This window comes from Chelonoidis abingdonii, chromosome 15, assembly GCF_003597395.2.
Source record: "Chelonoidis abingdonii isolate Lonesome George chromosome 15, CheloAbing_2.0, whole genome shotgun sequence".
NCBI lineage: Eukaryota > Metazoa > Chordata > Testudines > Testudinidae > Chelonoidis > Chelonoidis abingdonii.
The window spans coordinates 21923419-21948888 of NC_133783.1; the positions used below are offsets into that span (position 1 = coordinate 21923419).

At 40.0% G+C, this 25470-nt stretch overlaps 1 protein-coding gene across 1 annotated transcript in view; it reads right to left on the bottom strand.

Annotated features, from left to right (window-relative positions):
• Positions 1 to 1145: 1145 nt before the first annotated feature.
• The window catches only part of DNA2 (DNA replication helicase/nuclease 2), a 37134-nt gene continuing 12809 nt past the window's right edge, over positions 1146 to 25470 (bottom strand). The window contains exons 6-21 of the mRNA XM_032795246.2: positions 24265 to 24484; positions 22564 to 22681; positions 22023 to 22188; positions 20305 to 20499; positions 18890 to 19117; positions 17385 to 17501; positions 17180 to 17289; positions 15391 to 15500; positions 14423 to 14647; positions 12266 to 12459; positions 12078 to 12167; positions 11784 to 11985; positions 5745 to 5834; positions 4949 to 5131; positions 4111 to 4257; positions 1146 to 2361 (exon numbers count right to left, since the gene is read on the bottom strand). Coding sequence (XP_032651137.1) covers positions 2305 to 2361; positions 4111 to 4257; positions 4949 to 5131; positions 5745 to 5834; positions 11784 to 11985; positions 12078 to 12167; positions 12266 to 12459; positions 14423 to 14647; positions 15391 to 15500; positions 17180 to 17289; positions 17385 to 17501; positions 18890 to 19117; positions 20305 to 20499; positions 22023 to 22188; positions 22564 to 22681; positions 24265 to 24484 — 2452 coding nt within the window. The 3' untranslated portion in view covers positions 1146 to 2304. The remainder of the gene's footprint in view (positions 2362 to 4110; positions 4258 to 4948; positions 5132 to 5744; positions 5835 to 11783; positions 11986 to 12077; positions 12168 to 12265; positions 12460 to 14422; positions 14648 to 15390; positions 15501 to 17179; positions 17290 to 17384; positions 17502 to 18889; positions 19118 to 20304; positions 20500 to 22022; positions 22189 to 22563; positions 22682 to 24264; positions 24485 to 25470) is intronic.

Genomic DNA, 25470 nt, shown 5'->3' on the forward strand with positions numbered 1-25470 from the left:
GAGTACGACCGGTACCGAGAAGGAGATCGGTACCGAGACTGCGAGCGGCGCCTAGATCGGAACCGGTGACGAGATCGAGAGCACGGGCGAGACCTCGATCTTGAATGCTGCCTACCTCCAGCGTCGATGAAGGATGGCCTGACCATGGCGGGCTTCCCTGTTGATTGGATAACCCGCACCGGCAGTGCCGGGGGTTGAGGCAGGGTGGACTCCGTTAAGGCAATTAGTTCCCTCGCCGTTGAAAAAGTCTCTGGCGTAGTGGGAACGATAAGCTCTACCAAGGCATGTGCCAGGGAGCTGTCATGCACCGGACTCGATGGCTCTTGTGCGGCCGGAATCAATGGTGCCGAGATTGCCGGTGCTGCGGCAGTTGCTGGTGCCAGGTGGCTTGATTTAGGCTGCTGCTCAGACTGCGGTGCAGATGGTGGAGCCACAGGAGCTTTGAGCTTTTTGGCACGTGGGGAGAGGGAGCGGTGCTGGGCTGGTTTCTGGACCGGTGACGGTTGGTGCCGAGATGTCTTCGCAATGCCGGCGCTCTCTGGTGCCGATGAGGCCCTTCTCCCCGGTGCAGACTGTGCGGCACAGTTTGAAACCTGGTGAGCCAGGCATGGGCCTGGGCACTGGGTGAGGGAAAGGGGCTAATCCCCGACCCTCTGAACTATATACACTAACTACGTTTACGAAAAGGTATTAAAACTATTAACTAGACCTATAAAAGTAAACTATATACACAGTAAGTATTAGAACAAGTGAAAACACTAGGGTAGTGGAGATCAGCTAAGCCGCGCTCCACTGTTCCAACGACCGACATGGGCGGTAAGAAGGAACTGAGGAGAGGACGGGTCAGCAGTGGTATATATTCGGTGCCATAGTGGCGCCACGCCAGGGGGTGCCCATCCAACCCGCCGAGTGTTGCTACGGTAAAAATCTTCCGACGGACGTGCACACGGCACGCACACACCTAATTGGAATGGATATGAGCAAGGACTCGAAGAAGAAGTTCAGTTACACAGCAAGTCATGGTGCCTATGCATTTCAACTGAAAATACTGATATTTTGTTTGATTCAAGCAGTGCCATAACTAGCCCAATCGTAACAATTTAACAAATTTTTATTATGTTACGATTACAAAAAAAACAGTGAATTTTAAAACCAGAAATGCCCACATCTAATGTATAAAGTCATGAACAACCCTTTGCACACAACTTTGACATTAAAGAAAATAAATGTGAAAAAATACAATGAATAGCATGTGTGTCTTTTTGAAGAGTCAAAAGTTAAAATCTACAAATTAATGTTAGGTTAATAGCATAAACTAAAGCATTAAGTATGAGGTAGTTCTATTTCAGCTCTCTTATACTGTGACAAGTAAAGGGAAATTTGCATCATTTAAGGAAACAACCAGGCATGTAAGTTTATTAACAGTCAGCTACAAATCTGTCCCCAACCCAACAACTCCCAAAAGAAAGCCAATACTACATATGAAATCCTGGATCCAGTAAAGTCAAAGAGTCTTGCCACTGACTTCAAGGTTGGCTAGGATTTCACCCCATAAGTTTTTAAAAAGCTTTCATTTGCTAAAATAATTTAACTCTTAAAGGCGAATAGGTATATCAACATCACATTTCTCAGAACATATCCATAAGCTAGTGGAAGATGGGAATATGTTATCAAGTTGTGTCAGTGTGAGAAGTCTAGAATACAATTATGTATGAAAACATAAAAGAGTGTTATATTCTTACACGTAGGATAGACTTTAATAAGAAGGCAACAGGATGGGCACTGGAAATAGAAAAGGGAACTCCTTCTCATTTTCTGAGAGGCACAAAAACACAATCTTACAGTTTGCAAGAAAGAAGGGAATTTCTGTATAAGAACTACATTTTAAAATCTCCAAAGCCAAAATGATCCCAAATGTATTGTCACTCAAAGCAGTGTCTATTATTTGTACTGAGTGGCAAGTAAGCAATTTTTTATCACCCACAAGAAATATATAGATAAATATATATCCAAAGGAAAATGGAATACGAGATTAGTTATCTAGTACCTCTAGAAGTGCAGACTTTTGTGCTACTGATATGGTAGTGTCACACTGGTAATAAAATTACCTTTTTTCTTTATACGAATTTGTGCAATATAGTGAAAAGAAACTTTTACAGTTTGAGAAAGCAGACTGAAATCAAATCCATTCAGACTACATGCTGCACTCAGCATCCATAGTCTACTAAACCATTATTTGCATTCAGCAGCACATGTAGAAAATGAACAAGATGACTTTTTTCCTCAGATTCTTCATCTTTATAGTCAAAGGAGGCTACACGGATAGACACGTTCATGCGCTCCTGATGGAAGACTGAAAATGTAATAAAAAGTTAAGGAAAATAAACTTCAAATACTTGGATAATATTTTGTTCTTGCAAAAGTCAGTTTATAAGTATAAGGGTCTGTCTTGTGTCAAAAGTAATTTTTGGACATATCACAATGCCATCTTCAAACCTTCCCACTTCACGGACTCTCTTTTAGCAGTTATAGGTTTCTCTAATTACTCTGAGAAGAGACAAAGTCTAATGAAAAGACGCAATGAACAAGAGAGATTATGTATATAAAGATACCAATTTTTTCAGTTCTAGGAGCCTTATTAATTATTGCACTATCAAGACAATTCCTTTTAAAATACATGCCCTATCCCTCCACACGTTTGAAGAAAATAAAAAAAGTTGGCATGCTAACCACATCTAGTGGACTATACAATGGTAGACAGAAAACCAGGGTTAAATAGAGACCTGTTTTTATGTAGCTTTAGTTTGCAATGTTAAAAAGTGTAGCCTCGTTCAGTGTTTCCCAAACAGTATGTCTGGATCACAGGAAGGTTCTAGATAGGGTGCCATGTCCAGGGGCTCATTAGCCCATCACTGAGCTTCGACAACAACACACTTTCTCCTAGCCTCGTGTGCAAGGGAGGATTGATGAGCAAATTGGCCCTGCACTCACCCTATAGCAGCAGCTTCTATCCCATGGGGCTAGGCCCGGCTCCCTGCTCTGAGTTTTGCAACCTGATGCATAAGGTCACAGCACCATTCTCTCAGATTTGGCCCAGCCAAATTTTAGAGTACGTCACCAGGTTCTATGGCAGGCAGTTACAGCACTTTGCAAGTCACACTACTTTAGAGAATCTTGCCACATTGTGTAAACAAGCCCTTAAAATCAAAGCTGATTTGCAAATTGTGGAAGATACAGTTACAAATTCTGGACTCACTTATTAGCTGGACCCAAAGCATACCAACTAAACATATTAAAGGGGTAACTTTTCCCCACTATAATACAGGTTGAACATGTAGTACAGGCCACGATTTGTGCATCTTGAAAAGTCTGAAACATTTGCCCCATATCTTGCTACAGCTCTGTTACAGATACAGCTCCTGACACTAGACACAACATTCAAGGAAATGGTATTTGAGTAGCCTCCTTTGGCTGCTGGTGTTGATTATGTAGCATGAGAGAACACAGAATATGTTTCATAGCAGCAATACCCAGTGGGGAAGACATACTGAATAAGAGAACTTGTAATTCAGTAAGCTGTTACAGCTTTGCAAGATGAAGAATCTACAATATCTATAAGGTGCTCCCTGTTCTTCTTGAGATGCTGCCTATTCAACTGTTAAGTTACTGAATAAGTAGAGTAACTGCAACATAAAAGTCTACAGCACTGAGATGGGGACCACGGCACAAAGTATTTTATTGAAATTGTTTCATAGTTCATGTTCAAAGAGGACTTTCACCCCAACATCCATTACTAAATGGAAAGCTGTTGGCAAAAATGCAAGTTACAAATATGGGCAAATATTAAGGTTGTCTATTCTAAGAATAATGTACATTTATGGCAAATTGAAAATGCAATTCCCATGCTACAGAGCTTCAGCTCCCCAGTCTAGCAGCACTTTTTCCTTCCCTTGAAAGCACTCTTCTCAGCATGTAATTCCAGTCTGTTTCAACAGAAGTATGCAGTTTCAACTATTGTAATTAATCCCATTTTCAAATATTAAAACTAAGGAGAACATATTTATCCAGGAAGAGTATCAGGATATACAGAAATGCATAGGAAAAGGATATCATGGCTTCAGAGTTTAAATGGCAGAGTAACTTCTCTAAAGGAGGATAGCGGCAGAGTGATGGAACACAGCCCAGCATGATTAATTTGTGCTTCGCTCTCGTAATAGCAACATTAAGACGCCTCCAGTCCATCAGAAGTGTTCCAAGCTGTTGAAATTAATATAATTATTTATTCTCTCTCTCTCACCTTACATTCCAACTTTCTAAAAGAATGAAAAGTGTAGAAGTACAACCCATCTTCAATTTTTTAAATCTCAGGGAGGTTGCTTATATTTCTTAAAAAGGAACGTAAAATTTAGTTCCAAATTATGTTTCTATAAGATTAAAAAAAATTAGCCAACATAAATTATTATTTTAATCCTAATATAACATTGTTAAATCACTCAAGTTTTTCCAACCCAAACATTCAAACAATATGCTAGAGGAGGAGAAAAAATGAAAGTGGTTAGAAATACGAAAAGGTTAAACCCACTAATTTATTTTCATTATTCAAGTGAGAACAAAGCCAAACAGTATGAATTAACTAAATTTGAATTTAAAATATTTCATTTTAAAATATAAGCATGCTATCAAAGTGTTGAGCAAATTGTTGACACTATACAATTAAAAATGGCATTTTAACAAAAATATCCTTAATCTGTCTATATTACTTTGTAAATGCCAACTATCCACTCAGTTTTCCCAGTTTAAGTGCAATTGTTATAGATGTAATTATGATAAACATATTCATGCATGTTCAGTAAAAAGTATTCATGTCTTATTTTGAAGATTTCAGTTAATGGTAGTCTTAACTTTGTGAAATGTCTTTGAATCATTTAGTTAAATGTAGTCCACTCACATTTCCATCATTGTTATTCCTAACAAAAGATACTATTATGATACTTTTGTCTCTTCCTTGGTATTTGTCCACAGTATTTACTTCCACTGTATTGATACATGAGCATGTCATCAAGTCAGTGATTATCTTTAACTGATGTCTGTATGGAGATACGATACCAATATCTGAAGCTTTACAGCCAGCCTTAACGGAAAGAAAAAGCGAAAAAGAGTGACTTGAAAACATGACAGTCTAGTTAGTTTGGGGTCTGTTCTATAACCAAGAGATCCTCTAGGAACTCCCAATGCTACAGAATATGATGACTAATTTATCAATGGAAGTCTAAGCACAGTTATTAGTTAAAATCAGGCCCCACACTTTGGCCTTCCCTGGCACTTTAGGAGGGAAGGGGTCCTCCAAGTCCTCATTTCTCCCTCTACTTCATACTTTAAAAGAAATCCCTTGTAGCTGATTGTCCTTCAGAAGGCTGAACATAGCTTTCACCAGAGTATGTCAGTCAATGCCACTTCAGGTTCACTCTAGAAGTCGCTGAAGAGGAAAGAAGCACTTCCCCATTCCTTCAAGGACCGAACATGCTGCCTCAATGCACTGTAGCCCCAGCCAGGCTAGGGGTAGGAGACAAAATGAGATCCTGAAATTCTAACCCCTGCACTGGACTGCCATTCAACCAGCCTTCAGTTTACTCTTGAAGTTCTAGTTCATTCCTAAACATGCAGGTTTGCATTCTCCAGTAGTTTTATACCATTGTTAAAGTACAATTATTTTGCCCTCCCTCCAAACATTAAAAGAGAGATACCTTAATAAAGAAGGAGGTGAGGAAGAGTACTAGTTTGGCTTCTGTCACATTACTTACACCACCTTTTTCTGCCTGTTCTGGTGCTGGAACCTGTATAAAAACTCAAAATGACTATAACAGGCACAAGTTATATTTTGTTCAGTAATTCAATGAAATTGTATTACACTTGCTCATGTAAAAACTACTAATATTCAAACAGCAACTTTCATCCTAAAACCACAAAGCAATTTATGCAGGTCGCTATCCCTGTTTTACAGCTGGGAAACTGAAGCACAAAGTGGCTTGTCCACATGTCTCAGAAAATGAAAATTCTGTGTATCTGTGACTTTCCATTCTAGGAACCTCCATGTCAGTCTTCACAGGGGGGATTGTCTCATCTCCATGGTAACTGGAGGCAGATCATTTTTAGTTTTAAACTGAACCTGGTCTTAGGACCACCCCTCAGGAAGAACTCTCCAGAATAATAGTATTTTTCAGCTTTAGAAATAAAATTTGTAAGTACTCTTCAACTGAAACCACTTCCAACAGAGTTTTGACAATAGAAAGTTTCTTACCTCATTGCTTCCTTTCTTCTAGCAATGTCTCACACAATTCTGTGATACTTGGGCTGTTCTACTCTCTACAGCAGAGGTCAACAACCTTTCAGAAGTGGTGTGCCGAGTCTTCATTTATTCACTCTAACTGAAGGTTTCACGTGCCAGTAATACATTTTCATGTTTTTAGAAGGTCTCTTTCTAAAAGTCTATAATATATAACTAAACTATTGTTGTATGTAAAGTAAATAAGGTTTTTTAAATGTTTAAGAAGTTGCATCTAAAATTAAATTAAAATGCAGAGCCGCCTGGATGGGTAGCCAGGACCCAGGCAGTGTGATTGCCACTGAAAAATCAGCTCGCGTGCCGCCTTTGACATGGGTGCCATAGGTTGCCTACCCTTGCTCTACAGTTTTGGAAGTTGTTCAGCCCATACTGGTCATGCCCCCCTTCTCCAGGTGCCGACCAGAAGAGTCATTCCAAAGCTGTGTAGAAACCCTACCACATAATCAAATAATAGCCTTAATGCCAAGCAGTGAACTATGTACAGTAGGCTACCTTCTTCACAAACTAGACAAAATAAATGTTGCCCCTTGACTACAGAAGTCATATCAGCAAGGGCAGAATTGGAAGAGATGCTGCTAGCAAAAAGATAATTAAGTAAAGTGTTCTTTTGATTTCGTAGCCCAGCATCTCCCACAATTTTGTGATGCTTGGAAAGTAGGTAAGAGAAAGACGAAGAAACAACTGAAACATAGAAGTCTCCCCTTGACAGTAAAATGGCAAGTTATTTTTGGATCACTGCATACAGCACGTTCCTTCCAAAGAAGGCCTCTGAAGAGGATAGAAAGTTCGTCTTAAAGTATTTGATAAAGGTGTTGATAAAACACCATGTTGCTGTCCTGAAAGTTTCCTCAGTTGAGGCACATGTCATTCTGCCAAGAGGTTGCTAGAGATTATAAAAGAATTAAAACTAACCTCTTCAAGAGCAGGTTTATCTGGTGCCTTTTGTGTCACCACAATGCATAACAACTTAATCCATCTGGCCAGGAATAGTTTGGATACCTGAAGGCCTTGGAATTCTAGATGAAAGAACATGAACAAGGAGCCTGATCTTCTCAACGATTCAATGCACCTGAGGGTAGAACTTTGGTGTTCTAAATACATCTAGATTATACCACACCTTTTCAGTTTTGGACAAAAATGAGGAGAAGCTCATTTCCTGGCATATCTAGAATTAAAAGAGGAATTCACCTTTGATAAGAAAAATTCTGGAGTCCTTAAAACCACCTTGTTATCATAGGGGACACAGTATGGTTCCTGAGCTGCCAACTCCAAGACATATCTAGCAGACATGCTAGCAACCAAGAAGCAAGGTTTCTTAAACTAAAAAGGCTTAACAGCTAACAAATGGATGGCAGTTAGGGATTTTAGCACCAGTGGTAGATCCCAGTTTGTCTACAGCCAGTTTGACTGCTCTGAGAAATCTTGCAGCCTGCAAACTTTCAGCTGACGAGCCCCAGACGCAGTGTGTTAAGACACTGCTTAAATCTGACAACTAATGTTTTACAGTATTAGGCAACAGTCCCTTGTCCATACGGTTCTGAAGGAAATCCAGAATGTGTGAAATTCCAGGGTCCTTGGGATTTCTATCTGCTTGGCACCATGAGCTTACCCATGCCCAGATGGAGAAGTAGCCTTTTAGCATTGAAGTCTATGCGGAGGCCAGTACAGTCCTGATTCACCTTGGAGGAAAACAGGGTGCACTTAATGCTTTCCTCTCAATAGCTCTGTTGTCACATGGAGACAACTTGGGCTAGAGAATGGGACCTTGGTGAAGGATTTGTGGACTCACTGGTTGATCTAATGCCAAGTCTCCAAATCTGAAAAAACTTATCTGCTTGGCAAGTGGGGAGCTAGAACTATCAACTTTGCTTCCTTTCATTTTATCTTCTCAATCACTCTTTCTGCAAGCAGAAGTTGTGGGAATGCATAAAGAAAGCACTTCAGCCACTTGTATGAAAGAACATCTGTGCCTAGTGATCTGTAAATTGTTTCCATTGCAAAATACAGTGTCAAGCTTTCTGTTCCTGGTGAAAGCTCCACAGATGAAAGGCCAAGTGACTGTAAGATCATGTTTAAGACCTCTGGATTTGTTTGGAGTGGCCATCTGCTATCCAAGTGCATAAAAACAGACCAGGTTGCTGATTTGCATGCCATCTCTCTGGCTGAGAACCTCTTTTAATTGCAGATGGCTCAGTGAACATAAGCAGTTACGAGGGACTCTCTCTTAAGGATAGTCCTGAAGTCAGGATGATCCTTGTCATCCAGGGCCTTTAGATATAATATAGTCAGGCCACTTCACCTCTTCCAAAACAGGAAGCATACATGGATGCTCAAAGCAGCTGAGAAAAATCAAAGACTCCTTCTAAGGGTGGCCTCTACCTTTGGTATTTCTGATCAATGCTGTAAAACATGCATTAGTAAAAAAATGCTAAGTATATATTTTGCTTGTATGCTTTCCCTTATCAAGGTGTTCCCATTAATCTCTGGTTACAGCTTCAAAAAAATAATGCATGGGAATTTCTTTTCTCAGGAAGGGATTTCCCTGGCAGGTATTCACCCTTTGAATTCTCATCTAACACCTCATCTGGTTGGAGCTATACATAGGAAGGCATTTTCCTGCACACAGTAGCAAATTCGTCTTGGGGAAAAATCCTTGGCTGTTTTTCTCCTTGTTCTGCTCAGAGCCTGAATCAGAAAGTTCTCCCTTAATGGAGGAGGAGGAAGAGTGCCAGAGGATGAAAGTCAGGTCTTTTATATTTTTTTCCTTTTCTTTTTATGCTTCCTTTGTTTTTGGCTCTTTTTGCCTTTTCTTCTGGGATTCCTGCATTGTTGTGGCTCGGATAAGGTCTCTTGTGGCTCTTTATCATGAGCCTGGAATCCTCTAGATGTTTCTCTATGTCCTCCCTTTTGGGTCTTCACTCCCTCTGCATGGGGGATGGGGTCTGTTCATAGGAAGCCACAGATTCATCTTGGGGGAAGCTGTGGACCCACTTCCAGTATCTTGGGCTAAGAAAAAAGGACTTCAAGGATTCTAAAAGGGCTTTTCCTTCCAGGTCTTTTGCAGGACTTAGCATCAACCTTGTCCTTAGATTCTCTCGCCAAAATGCTCAGAAGCTCCTGATCAGGCCTTTCTGCACTGAAGTTGCAGCTCCTCAGGATCAGATGGCTACGAATAGGAGGGGAATAATTCACCCTCTGAAGAGACTGTACATGCTGCCTCAATATAGATGGCTGCTTTTATTTAGCCTTATGTTTCCAGGACAGCTCTCCCATTGCCTGAGGGGCACCAGGTGTGTGTCAGAGGGAAGGTGCTTTGCAAGCAGCCCCAGGTAACTGAGGCCACCATGCCACCAATTACCTGATCCAGGAAAGGAGAAGTTTACTACTTCTGAAAACAATCAAAGTTAGCAAAGGAATTGGTCAGCAGCAAAGCAAACCACTGCTAACTGCTGCCACAGAAACGGGAGTTCTGGAGGCACAGACAAAACAGGCTACAGTGTGATGCTGAACCATTTCCAGAACAGCCCAGGTTTCACAGAATTGTGGGAGACACTAGACTGCATAAATGAAATTTAGGAATTTAATAGAGGAAAAACTTCTTCCTTTCAAACTACTTGGCAAGCAAGCAACAGACAGGAAAAAAACAACCCTGGATAGAAAGCAGTAAACCAGCACTGGGGAGGGGGGCAGGCGGTGTGTAGGATTTGATAAACTCCTGTACAATTAAAAAGTAACTCAACCATCTTGGCATGGACCTTGACCACATGCCATCTGGAAGCAAAGTTCCAGCAGCCTTCTATGACATTTATGAAGAGGGAAGGAGAGGTGCTGTACCTTCACACCCTCCTCAGAAAGCCACAACAAAAACAAAAATATATACTTTAAACAGTTTTAAGAAAATCCTCAAAGCTAATGAAAAAATTGAGATACATTTAGTTAAATCTTTCTGGCAGCCAGCCACAGAAGGGGGCATGACAAGCTCCTGTGAAAGTGCTACAAAGGGAGACCTGGACTCTGCTGTCTGTGCTGCTTGGAGGCTGGGAATTCTAGAGAGTTCTTTGAGGGGACAGTCGACCAATCCCTGGCTCAGAGAAAAGATCTGTACTTCCTCCAGTTGCCACAGAGACTGGCAAAGCCATTGTAGAGTGATATAGAAGGGACTAAAATCAGTTTTAGAGATGAGAAACGCTAACATCCTCAACTCCCAATCACCTGCTCTAACCACTACACCATGCTGCCTCCCTTACAGGACTTAGGCTATACCTACACTGCATTCTCATTAGTAAAACTTGTCAGTCAGGGGTGTGGAAAAAAATAAAAAACCCAGCCTGACCGACAAGAGTTTTACCAATGAAAAGCACCAGTGTGGACAGCTCTTTGTCAGTGGGGGTTGCGCTCCAACCAACAAAGCCGCCACCCCTCATTGGGGGTGGTTTTATTTTATTGGCAGGAGCGCTCTCTCCTGCCGACAAACAGTGGCTACACTGCATACCTTACAGTGGCGCAGCTGCGCCACTGTAATGTTTGCAGTATAGACACAGCCTTAGGCAGTGTTGTATAGTGGCTAGAGCATAAAGTTCTCTGCCCACAACACTCATTCTCCTCCCACAACCATTGAAGTGCTCCAATCCAGCCTCCTTCCCTCCCTGGAGGTAATTCCATCTCCAGTCCCCATGAATGATCATCATACATTCCGAAACTAATTCACTCTCTCCCGCAAGTTAGCTTCCAGCCCACAGTCAGACACAGAACAGCAAGGCAGATTATATAGGGGTACAGTCCAAAGAGAGAGATTTTGTGAAAATTCCCTACAACCAGAGTGTCACAATCTGCCTTGCTGCTGGAAATGTTCATCCTAAGCAACTCGTATCTGCCCCATAGAAAACCTTCAGAAACAAACAGTCTCCTAACAGTTAGAAAGGGATACCATTTGGTTACACATTCAGAACTTCCAGTAACGTCACTCATGTTGCATTCTTGTAACTGAGTGCAGAATTTGGCTCAATATTAATGAAGTTGGTACATTTCAAGAAACAAAAACACATTTAGAATTTTTCCTAACATTAAAGATGCTGGATGCTAAAACATTTCAAGACAGCCAATGCTCAGACTTCTGAATTGACTTCTTGCCTGCTTACCATAAAGCATAAGCATACAACAAGGATGAGACTGTCTCTTGGCTAAATAATTTCAGTTAATGCGGCACTTGAAGTTCGGAACACTTTGTATACAACTGGAAGAGACTTTTTTTTTTAAGACTACATACTGTTGCCTATACTCTACGTTGTACAAGTTTGATAAGAAAAGCCATAAGAACTTTAAACTTTAAGCAATTTAACTATATTGCAAATATGGTCTACAAACATCAAAATAAAAATAATACAGTATTTTGAAGACAGGATAGCATGAAGATAAAGGGAACTATGCAAGCAAAATTTACCTTCTCTGTGTTAAGAAAACACACAGGATTGTTTGGCTCAAGTGTTTCTTTCAACCATGTTTCTGACGAATCTGCAAATAATTCCAGCTCCAGCTTCAAATTTTTTAAGTTTGGCAGGATAACAGTGGCTTTTGACACTTTCTCTGAGCCACATTCCAATTTGCCTTCATACACCAACTTGTTACTTAGTGACATAATTTTACTATGGAGTTTAAAAACAAAAGCAGGTTTCAAGTCTTATAGATTGAAATTTACATTAAAAAAATCACTAGTAATTGAAATAGTTTTAAATACCTATTCATTCTGTACTGCACGGTTAACTGGACAACAGCATTCTTGTTTTGTTCCAGTCTCTTAAACAAACTTTCACTCATGCCAAGATCTCTGTTAAAAAAATCAGATGTGTAAGTCAGTGCCTTGAAAGTCCACTTGTTGCCCCAACACCACACTTTTTATGTTTTTCCAATACCATTTTATCCTACCTTGCTTCTGTGTTGTGTACAAGTGGAGGTAGCTGTTGATGGTCCCCCACCAGCACAAACCTACGTGAATAGAAGAGTGGACCCAGGCAGATTGGCTGGCTTATTTGAGACGCCTCATCCACTATGCAGAAGTCAAACAGTTTCCGAGCAAAAATTGGATGGTTTACTCCCATGCATGTTGTTGCAACTACTGGCTGAAAAGTTAGACATATCTTACAGATAAAAAGATATTTTCTTCCCTTTTCATATTTTAAATACAATTTCTACATTAATAAGTCTGACCTCTAATCAAATAAAGCTACATTTTTTTTTAAAAAAACTCATTAACCCTTAATATTGGGAGTCTGAGTTTTACATAGCCCTTAAACTCCATATAATCCAAAAACTTTACAATATATTGATTTACAAACAAAACAAAAGTAGTTCTGGAATACATAGATACTTAGGAGTTCATGATTCATTCCTCCTAAGTGTTTAGGATTCTATTTTTAAATTCAATTAAACAAATATGGAGCTTGTGAATGGTGCTGGACTGACTGCCCTCAAGATTGGTGTCTGTGACAGAGACCACTTGGTGTTAACTGGCAGGGGGTACAGAGTTTTACAGGGATCCCCTGGGTCATATATCTGCATAACAGTTCACCAAAGGGTGGCATGTGAGATCTTTTGTTGAGAAAGTTGATTGTCATAATAATTGAAAAATATATGTATGGCTAATATTTAAGAAGTTCGATATCTATCCTGAAAACGATGCTCTTAAAGTTGTACAGCTAGGCAGGTCACCAAGCAGTGACTATCTCAGAGATAGTCCCTGTAGGCAGAAGATAATGGCTGGCCACTTGTGTATTATATACCTACATAACACTGTATGCCTATTTGCATACTGAGCAAGATCCATATTTAGATACTGTAGAGGAAATCTACAGGAAGAAAAACAGCAAGGAGGCGTCCTGCTTATGAATCAAGACAAAAGATTGATCCTGTATAATGTAGTGTCTTCAGTTGCACTCCGAATCTTTCACCTAGGAGACAAAACTTACAGCAAGATTGTCTCATGAAACAAGGGTCACAGCCAGCTGGTTATGTAATGCTGCAAGGATTTTGGGTGAGCAATACTCTACTAGACATGAGACTCATTAATCAAGTCTAGGCTCAGAATGTGTGGTTTTTTTGTATGTAACCGTTTCCAAAGTTTCTACTTCCTATTACTTGAATTGCTATGCCTTGCAAAATAAACAGATTTAACAGGAATCTGACGTAGTACTGGTAAATTGGGGTATACTATTTCTTTGGAATATGCTGCAAGTGTCCAATGGGCCAGGGGCTGAACATTCCAAGGACACACTTGGAGGGCTTGAGCGTACCTATTGCTAATCTAAAGAATGATAGTGGGGTCTATGGGGCCTAGAGGGGAGTGTTTCTGTTGCCAGTGGCTGGGGGCGGGGATGGAGGGGGTGCTGAGGCATAGCAGGGACAAACAAGACTTCTTCACACTAAGGATAGGTGGTAGCAAAGTGCATCAACTCTGGGTACCTCCAGGAAGTGTCAGTGTCCCTGTTCTCTGGATTAAAGACATATATGGCGATGGCAGTGCAATCTTCCTCACCCCAACTGCACCCTGACTGAAGTGATCAAAGGTAAAAACCCACTTCCCATACCAATTCAGTCCTCTGCTTCGCTGCAAAGCCTACCAACAAGACAACTAACAGATTTTTTTGTGATGTAGACCCTTCCTGTAAGTTCTCTGGGGGCAATGACAGTCTTAGTGGTGAGTGAGTGTGTATTTATTTTATTAGTCTAGCACAATGAGGCCTCAGTCAAAGATCTTCAGGCACTACTATTATACAAATAGAAGTGAACTAACCAGCTCATTTTCATTTCACACAAGCAAAAGAAATGTCAAAAAAACCACACCATACCCCACACAACCCACCCACAAACCACAACCCACACACTCGACTCAGATGGTAACCTGATTCACAATAGACAATGGCCAAACTTGAATTGATGACAGAAATTGAAGATCTCTTTTCTGATCACTGAGGCACCCAGACCCTTCTGAGGTAAGGTTTTGTCTCTGTACAGCATTTGTAATAGATACACTAATTTATACTGTTCTAAATATGTTGCAGGACTACTGAATATTATTTCTCTTACTTGATTGTTATAGAGTTCCTCCAAATGAGTTATAGATTTAATTGATTTAGATCTGCAAATTTCTTCCTCTGTAAACTTCCGAATGTCTGGATGAACCTTCTGAGCTCGCCCCAAGCGCAAAAATCCTACTTTGAACCTGGCTAACTTCAGCAGGATATTGTCAACAGCAGTGTGTGTAAAACTTGTCAGCAGAACACTGAAGCCACAGGCATAAAGAATTCTTACCTAAAATAGGAGGAGTAGCAAGGAGAGAAAAAAGAAAAAACCCAATATTAGTTTGAATATAGGAATCAGTAATTCATTTCTTAAAAGGATAATTAGTCTACATTTTTCTAAATTGATGTTGGACCTAGGAAGCCAAAAAGTCATATGAGGGGACAAGAGTCCCAAGCAGGCTCTTGTCTACACTGGGATTTTAACCACCAATGTAAACCCTCTGTCCCTAACCAGTGCGGCACAATTTGAATGGGGCAAGCTTCATCAGTGTAAATCAGGCCAACATCAGGAGTTTGCACTAGTGCAGCTACACCAGCACTTAATATCCCAGTGCAGACAAACCTTGAGTTCTCACACCATATCTACTGCTAATGAAGCGTTTGTTTCCAAACCTCAGATCTGCTTCAAAATTGGAAGATTTTATTGTAGTCTGGTGCCAAAGGATTGTAACAGCATTAAAACATTGTAAATCGATCAATATGTCATCACCCACCTCCAGGGTGGGACTGGTGGATAGGATTAAAAAACACACCACTTGACACCAAAGGATACATTTTGTTATTCTACTAGTGCTAATGTTCTTTATCGTAAAGCTGGCTCCATATTTGTTTCAATGTAAATGACACAGACAGCAGTCCTGTATAAATCTCAATTGTGAAGAGGATGCTTCACATACAGCTTATTTGATGCTTGCCCTCCAAGCTTTTAAATTAACAATTTACTTCTAACATTAGGTCACATTATCGTCTTACTAGAGCACATATTGTAGTAGTTTTTCCTGTTCCAGGCATACCCACGATGAGCGTGTAATCTTTTGAAAGTAGCACTTGTTTCATTGCCTGTTTCTGAGGCTTATTCAGACCTTTAATTAGAAAAAGAAAAAAGTTAAGTATTTGTTGTTAGTCCTATATGCAACCTCAACTGCTAGTTCTCCCCACTAAAAACCTTTCATCATAATAAAAAGATGACTTGTTTACTGATGCATAATTTTTGATAATATTATAAATGATATCTAAAGAGTTTATTTAAAAATACTGAAAAGCAGATATTCATTGTCTATCCTGGCTCCAGAAGAAGTAAATTAATCTTAATAGCTTATGATTTGTTCCTCCCTTTCTTCCTCTACATAGGATCTCAAATATGGGTTTCCATTTTGTTGAACAAGAGTAACATTTATACAATACTTCAAGAGGAGACAAAAAAAATGCAGGCCAGAGCATCTTACTATTTAAGAGAAACGTTAGAACGAGTTCACTTTCCCAGGAGAGAACAGATGCAAGCTACCCAGCCTAGGTTTAAGCCCAGATAAAGCTCAGGCTTTGTCTACACTGGAATTTCATCAGCAAAACTTTTGTTGTTCAGGGGTGTTTAAAAAAAAAACAAACAGAAAACAAACCCCCAAATGACAAAAGTTTTACCAACGAAAAGCGCTGGTGTGAACAGCACTTTGTCAGCAGGACAAAGCCGCTGTCACCCGTGGTGGGTCCACTTTTATCATCTTTTTTTTTTGGTCAGCAAGAGGGTTTTCTCCTTCCGACTAACAGCTACACTGTGCACCTTTTAGCAGCACAATCGTGTCGCTAAAGCAAGGTAGTGTAGACAAAACCTCAGTTGAAACAGATAAGCAGGAAGAAATGTTTAAACTAATCAGTAGGTATTGCAAATGCACTTTCTACCAGAAGTCATTATCTTTAACCTTTAACAATGTGATTTGCAGTCTTAGAGTCATTCTTTACCCATTACTACTTCTGAATTCTCAAGTACACACAGCTCTTCTTCCTTCTGTTCCCTCTACCCCTTTTGCTGCCAGCCAGGAGGCTGTACCCATTCCTATCTGATGCAAACCTTAACACAATAATCAATTTTTTATCTTCTAGACTAGTTTACTATAAGTTACTGTATCTAGGGCTACCCCTGAAAAACACCTGGACACTACAGATAAAGGGGGCGATGGGGGGGTGGGAAGGAGGAGAGAAGAGAAACTGCTACAAGTACATAACACTACCTCAGTGTTTCACAGTGGCTACATATTTGCTTCTAGTGTTGGCTATGATCTAGAAAGCCTCAGGTGATTTGGGGTCAAGTTATCTGACAGATTCTCTCTCTCTCTCTCTCTCTCTGCACCCCCCTACCCCTCATGGAAGTTCAAATCTACAGGGTCACTTTTGCTGTTTGTTCTCACAGTTACACTCTATGGGCTAGTAAAAGGGTGTTTTTAGTGAAAGGTAAATCTCTCTTGAACCTGCTCCCTCCAATAGTCTGCAAGAGGAAGAACTTAAAGAGCTTAAATGCACAAGACATGCACATCTTTTTACTGGTTTAAGACTAATTTAATAGTAGAAATAAGGGCAAGTTGGAGTTGCTCAGATCTGAATCTTAAAGGAGAAAGGCTCACACTTTATTGATGTAAGGTGCCAGGTGCTTTGCAATTGATGTATGTATTTCTGAACAGATTAATTATATCAGTCAATGCATATGAGAAGTCCTACAAAAAATAAAGAAACATTTAAGCTGCTACTATGAGTTAAATATAATGTTTACCCTTTAAAATGTTTGCAACAGTTTCCTTTGCTTCAGGAGGAAGAACAGAGCTCAAATGCTGGATGAACTGTGGTTTGTGGAAGTCAATTATTAAGTTACGAAGCTTTTCACTAGGGAGAAAAAAGGGAATTAGACAAAATTACTATCAGAGAGAACATTTATACAATTACTAAACGATATCTGAAAACAATTCAATTCTACAAACCTGGCAGAAGAATTCTCCATCAGTTTAGAAAGATTTCTTAGGGGGGCATCAATACCAGAAATTCCTTCTTCATGATCTAGCCTAAATATAGTGTCCTTAGGGAGTTTAGATAAGTTCCTGAAAGACATAATAGGAATAATAAGCAGGAATATAATTGCCTTTGCTTCCACATCTCCTTATTGCTTATACGCCTCCTATGGCATTGTTGTCAGTGATGTTGCCTGATGTATGCAGGCAGCCTGAAACAATAGCTCCGAGAAGGAATAAACTACCCCTATTCATGTCAGCAAGGTGAGAACTCTGAAGCCTGATAATTTAAATCAGCGGTGGTACCCATTTCACTAGTGATGAAAGCATTAAAGCAGGGACGCTGAAACTAGGAGTACTGAAGGTGTGGCAGCACCTTCTGGCTTGAAGTGGTTTCCATCATATTAGGGTTTATAGTTTCGTTAAATGGCTTTCAGCACCCCCCACTATAAAAGTTATTCCAACACCACTGCATTAAAGAAAGAAAAGGGATGATATAATATAAAGCTCCACAGAGTCTATGAACAGCATCTCATTTTGTTGTCACAAATAGATGGAGCTTGGCAACATGCCATAGTATTTTGCTTATTAGCCAATAGCCTAGGTAATTGGTGGACAACTCCCTCCTGGGGACACACACACACAGGTTTCAGGCCTAGCCCAAGTTTTCCTATTTGAATTCATTGCAGGGCTTTTGTTTTTGTTTTTTATGATGGTGGGCATTAAAAAAAAAAAGTGCTTAATTTTAGATTGGTAAAAAAGTACTCTGTGACAAAGTTCCTCCTCTACCTTGGCAGATTTGCTTGCCTCACAGATTCATCCTGTGGGTCAGGAAACAGCCCAGAGACCTTCCCCTCTGGTAGAAGCCACAGTCCAGGTCAATTCCTTCTGTGTTTGATCAGGAGTTGGGAGGTTTGGGGGGAACCCCGAGCCCGCCCTCTACTCCGGGTTCCAGCCCAGGGCCCTGTGGACTGCAGCTGTCTAGAGTGCCTCCTGGTACAGTTGCGCGACAGCTACAACTCCCTGGGCTACTTCCCCATGGCCTCTTCCCAACACCTTCTCTGTCCTCACCACTGGACCTTCCTCCTAATGTCTGATACTGCTGGAGGACTGAGAAGTACAAGCGTTATGCCTACTCACTCTCAGCTTCTTGCACGCCTCTTGCTCCCAGTTCCTCGCACACACTTCCTCTCCCCTGGCTCCCTTTGGCCTGACTGGAGTGAGCCCTTTTACAGCATTGGAGGGGCCTTAATTAGAGTCAGGTACTTAACAGCCTCACCTGACTCTTAGCAGGTTAATTAGAGTCAGGTGTTCTCATTAGCGGAGCAGCCCCTGCTCTGGTCACTCAGGGAACAGAAAACTGCTTATCCAGTGGCCAGTATATCTCCCTTCTACTACTCTGCTGTTCCCAACTGGCCTGGGTCTATCACAACTCACATACTTCCTTTCAAACAGCCATATTTTTCTGTTTGTGTTACCTGTCCAATAAACAGGAAATTTTTGTCACATTGACCTCTTTAACATAGCCAGCAGACAAGCCAAGTAATGTCTTCTCTCCACTCACAACAACTCTGTCTCCTACCAACAGGTTTGTTCCAGGCATGGTACCATTTTTACGCTGGAAATAATGTAGATATTGTCCTTCAGAAGCTTCCTCCACATGTTCAACTCTGATCATATTTCCAATGCAGTCTCCAGCCTTTTCTCTATGAACACATTAAAAATAAAAGTGTAAGCTGCCTTGAGTAATTTTCTAGAAGTAGCTTTTTATCAGTTTAAGATTTAATAGTAATTCATTTCATGTCCTACAATAGTTTTGTTTGACCATATTGGCTGTCTTTTTCTGCCAAAGATAAAGGTGCTAGCTATGTTCCAAAGCCTTGATCAATTCAAGACTGGATATTTTTGTAAAATATATATTCTAGCTCAACCATAAATTATGGGATTGAAGCAGGAATTAATTGGTGAAATTCTATGGTGTGTGTTATGCAGGTCAGTCTAGATCATAAAGGTTTCTTCTAGCCTTAAAAAAAAACCCAAAAAAAACCCACTACATTTCTATCCTACTCTCTCAGATGTTGTTTCCCAAAAGGGAAAGCGATAAAGCTGGAAGCAAGCGTATGTAGGCTTCAAAACAAAAAGTACACAGCTTGTTTTGTGAAACTCCCAGATAAGTGGTCTACAGACTCTCAACACAGTGGAGATTACTCAAGATAAGTCAAAGTATTAAATTCTGAAACAAAGGTTGTATCGCACTATAATGTAAGTTTGATTTTTAGAGCTTCAGTAGTAAAACATAAATATTACTGCCCATGCTTCACTGAAACAGTCTCTTACTGCATTTCTCCAATAAGGTTATACATGGCTACTGGTGAGATTTTAACAGGAAATGATGCATTACCGTGAACCCTCAGTCCACTTTCAGCCACCTATGGAGCAGCCTGCACTAGCAATACGACACAGAGCAGAATATAGCCTGTCAAGAGCCTTGATTCAGGGAGACAACACAAGGAGCTGGGGTGGCAGACAATATCCAGCTGCACACATCAGGGAGGTGAGGCTAATAAAAGTATTACCTTCATTCTTATAAAATAAGATTGCAAAGCACAATTTATCATCTTCTTCCTGGGTCTTTTGTGGTTCCCCTCCTCCCCCCAAGAAGCACCTAACAACCGGTTGCTGATACTATACCACCAGATCTACTACCCCAATGCTTTTGATAGACCCCCAACTCCACAGATGAACTAGCACTTCCTGCTATCACAGGTAACTGTATATCAGAGTATTTACCCAAGGATTGAAAGAATGATCTTGTCTCTGGCAGGAGACACGAGTTGCAAGAAACCAAGCAGGTAAGAGCTGTCCATAGACAATGCCCTCACTCCTAACTTACCTTTCTGAAGCAGGCATCAGCCATATATTTTTACGTCCCTTTTTGCCCTCTCCGCACTGTGACTCCAAGGTTAACATCAGATACCACAGGCTGAAATACTGTAAGTGAGAAAGTTTCAGATGCTGGGTCTCTTTTTCAATAATGGGTACCAAAGCAGGAGGAATAAGGACATAATCCATCTGTTGCTCTACAGCTCTAAAAATTGACAGAAGCATCAAGTTAAGATGACTCTTCCTCCCCTCCCCCCCCCCCCGCTTTTAAGACTACATATGCTTAATAAATTCAATGGCATTTATACCATAAGGTAAAACACAAAAGCTAAATGAAAATATCTATTTGAACAAATCAAACTTAGGCGATGAGCATCCTATTCCAAGTCTTCACATGTGGGCATGAAATTCCAAATACAGAACCTGTTCCTACATCCCTTATTTACACTAGTACTTTCATATTAGCGATTAGATATCCCCGGTAATAATTTGGAGTGTTCACAAATGAAAAGTTCACTTTTTTTTATTTTCAATAATTCAAGCATAATATTTTGTCTTCTACATAAAAAATGCTATTTCTATTCACAAAACGAACCACGTGTTTAAAGAATCTGAAGGCTATACTTATTAATATAGCATCATTTCGTCTTATGAACATGGAATCCCCTTATCTGATTTAATGTACATACTTACATAACATACATAATGGGCTCGCCCCCCTAACTGTTTCAAATGCAATACCTGTAGATTTTTTGATATAGCATCATGTGTGAAAACAACACTTCTGAAAAGAAACAATTTTAACCTAACTAAAAATGTCAGGCAGCTTTAAGATGGTCTTTATTAGATGACACTATGAGACTGAATTTAAACAGGAAAATATCACAGGAATATAGGTGATTTAAATTTAAAAACGTATTGTGCAGAGGCATGTGCGGCCAGATCTCCTGACCATATCATTTTAGGCATACAATTTTGGCCACTATGTTTAGGGGTACTCTCTCATACCCAACGCTTATAAATGATGTAAATCTGAAATTTAAGATACAAATGAATCACTGTATTATAATTAATAAAAGTTAATTTATTGAAACCTATTTAATATATTTGAGACTGCCCTTAATTGTATTCTTTTATCATGATAAAACAAAAATATAAAGTTCACTACTGTTGGACAGGCAAAAAAAAAAAAAAATCAAAGTTTGTTATTAAAAATTCAATTTTTAAAAATAAGTGCAGAAAAATTTCAGAAGTTGTGATGCACTAAACAGTCATTAAGGGTTTGTCTATGTGGGAATTTTTTTTAGTATAGCTCTAGCAGAATAATTATATCAGCATAGTTATGCCAGCATAACTCCCGGTGTGGATGCCATTCTGGTGTAATTATTCCTCTTATAGCTATGACAGTCAATTCCCTGTGTAGACAAGCCTTAAGATAAATCACAAATTTAGGCCCTAACCCTGCAAAGGCTTCTGTATATCACTTCAGTGGGACTACTCACAGAGTATAAAGATAAACAGTTGGGTAAGCCTCTGTAGTCACAGGTTCTTGAATTGTCACGGCTGGGGAGGAATCAATGGAGCAATACTTATCTTTGGAGAAAGTCATTATACCAAGGGCAAGTGTTAATCAATGCTGTGAAATCACCATGGACAATCCAAAACTTTTTTTTTTTTTTTTTTTTAAACTAAAGTGTTTACTATCCAAAGTCCAAAAGCTTCTTTTACCTGCTATAAAGAAAGCAGTTGTGCATTTGTGAGCAATATTTACAGGCCTGACTGTCATCAATTACAGGAGGCAAGGAGGCAAGCTGTGTTTGCTTATTTCCCAGGGCAGATTTATACATACTGTGGAATACGTAAAATGCCAGTTGGTTTCTTAGCTTTAGTAATTCTGTAAAATAAAAAAAAAAAAAAAAAAAAAAAAAGTGAGCTAGTCTTTCAGGATTAGAAATAAGAAAAAAAAGTGAGTGAGTATTTATGAATTGGTTTGGAGCCCCAAACAATGGGCACGTACATAGCAAAAACAGTATTCATCATAAAGTTATTTTTGGTGTAGTGTATATTTTTTTAATATCCAAAGTTATTCCAGGAAAATTAAGCATTCTTGTCAAAACAAATAACTTATGCCAACACTGTTTACTAGTTCCTGGAAGTGGTACATCAACCCGTATAAATATTTTCAAGAGTGAACAATGTAGTAACCGTTAATGTTGAAAAAACCTCTTAGAAATTAAAATATTTAAGCACTATTTTGGGGAAAAACCACCTCTCCTATCCATACGATTGCCAGACACAGGATACATATTGCCAGTTTTAAGGTAAAGAAGAAATCCAGCTTCAGGATCCACTCTTCGTTCTTGGTTCAACAAGGTGTACAGAACAACCTGAAGACATTTAAAAAAATATATTAAAGCGTATTTTGATATTTACATAATATGCATGTCATGTGAATACATTAAGGTTGTACAGTTAAGCAGCCTTATTATTGCCAACAAGCTTACAGAGAATAAATACTTATCATCTAATTGATGTTTTTCCTTAAAGATATCTTCCATAATAAAAATCTCTAAAAAAGTTGAAATTTGAGAACTGTTTATTTAGTTGGTGATGCAGGAAGTAAATATCCATACTCTGCCACCTCTGTAACTTTATACCTCCCCTTCTCTGGACCCTGAAGAGGCCTCTCTGAGGTACAGTAACTCCTCACTTAACATTGTAGTTATGTTCCTGAAAAAATGCGACTAAGTGGAACGATGTTAAGCGAATCCAATTTCCCCATAAGAATGAATGTAAATGGGGGAGCTAGGTTCCAGGCAAAAAATGTTTTGCCATACGGTACAGTACTATAGTTGGGAGCTCCCCCCGTCTTACCCCACACAGGTACAGCCCACTGGCACTGGAGACAGTAAGGCAGGCAAGGAGGAAGGTGCTCTAGGCTAGGAGAACCATGTTGCGCAGTAGCAGCGGCAGTTCCCCCTACTCTGCAAGCACTAAGGGCCAGGGGCTCAACCCTCAGCCCGACTATGCCAGCCCTTCCCTCAACCTGCCTCTTCTACCCCCACCTTCCCCTTTTACTCCACATGCAGCATCCTCGCTCCTCTCTCATCCCTCCTACCCACGGCTATCAGCAGGCTTGTGGCATTCAGGAGGGAGGAGCAAGGACTCGGTGCGCAGGCTCCCCTCCTCTCCCTTGCCTCCTGCCCGCGGCAATCAGCAGGAAGGAGGCAGGGGAGGGAGGTGGGAGCCTGCCTGCCGAGTCCTTGCTCCTCCCCACTTCCCTCCTGAATAGCACAAGCCAGCTGACTGCAAGGGCAGGAGGTGGGGAGAGGAGGGGAGAAGGTGCTGATTCGCGGCGTCTGCCGGTGGGCAGGAGGCACTGTGGCGGGGAGGCATAGAGGAGCTGCCAGCTGTGGACAAATAACGTTATAGCAAACCATTGCACATCTGTAAACGGAGCATGTTCTGTAACTGAGCAGGGACGTAAGATCAAAACAGGGACGTAAGATCAAATGTTAAGCAAGGGGACATTAAGTGGGGAGTTACTGTATCAGCCTTGGAGGAATGAACAGTTACCCATCCAGCCCTGCAGAAATCTCCTGAAAGAACAAAATTTCAAGCTATATTTTCTCTTCTGCAAGCCTCCCACAAAGGCTCTGGGGGTTAAAGATACAGGGTCTCCACACAATGATCCTGGTTTCCTCCCGTGAGGCCAATAAAGAAGACTCAGCAAAAGGCTCCTCATTGAGATTACCTCCTCGCTCCCTTATGGAAATCTGGGCCTCTGCTTGAAGTTTGATAACTTGAGGAATGTGGAAGTCTTTACATTCATAAACACAGGTTTGAGATCATCATAAACCATCCATAATACCTAATTATATTACATATAAACTGGTTTAGCCATCATTTATTAGATGAAGTGCAAACAACTATATTACAATTGTGTATGCTGAACATTTAACATTTCTACCTGACTTCTGTGTTCTATGGAGTTAGATTCCTTGCCAGTTTTAAGTTCCAATGGCATTATCTTATATTGCGTTCCAGACTTGCGGTGTATTTTCACACCAACTGTAACATCAATCTTGCCCTTTAATCCAAACCTGGGAGACCAGATATTCTCTTCAATATCCAGGAACTCTGTAACTTCAATATTACAAGATAAATCTTCTATTTTTCCTTCACTTGGTCTAGGAGGAAAACAAAACAAGTTTAAAAAACAAGTAACTTTGTCATCATCATCTGAAGAGTTACAAGACTACTTTAGAGACAGATATAAGCTGCTATATTTCTCTAAACAGACTCACAGGGAACTTCTATTAGTGTGCATGCGTGGCAATGGCAAAAATATTTACATGTGTAGTATTAGCCATTAATTTAAGATGATTAGAGTGTTAAGGTCCACTCAAGCAAACCTTCTATATGCGGATCAGGCCTCAACTCAAAAGGCTACCTTAAATTTTACACTGATGTGGTAATTTCTCAGTCTGAAGAAGTTATGTTTTTAAAAATGTAATTCAAATGTTTCAGATGTGCAAAAATATTTAAAGTGTCATGAATTCCTTATGAAGAACATGATTTATTTGATCTTCAAAATATTTACCCTTTTTATAAAAGTTACCTTGAAGTTAACATTATTTAAAAAGCACTTTTATAGTTAAATTGGCACTGTTGAGGAATAAAAAGGAAATAGAGCACCAGGTGACTGACCATTACATCCCTGGGAGCAGGCAGCCAAACGGCAAGGAAAACATATGCAAGAAGAAAACTTTGCAATGATCAGGTATGATTTTCAATCTCAACTACATATTTTTATAGCTTAGTCAGTTGACCAAATAACCTAGTTTTTCCAGTCCTAAACTTTCTACTCTGTGAATTGGCCAACACTCAGTACTGTGACTAGAATCTTTAAGAACAAAAGGTGTTATTTCTACAAGAGCCATTCTCCATCACCATGGCAACCTGTAATAGCTGTAATATTGTTTCCCAATCAATGCAACCGCAGTTAAACAAGTAGCTCACTGTGGACCAAGTCATTTGTTGCATAACAAGACCAACTTTCTAGACAGCGAGGCCATGAGTCAGCTCCACATCAATAAACGCAGACAAGAATACAGGTTTTTGCTTTAAAATTAAGATGAACCAAACAAATTAATGAGACGAAGTTAAGGAATTT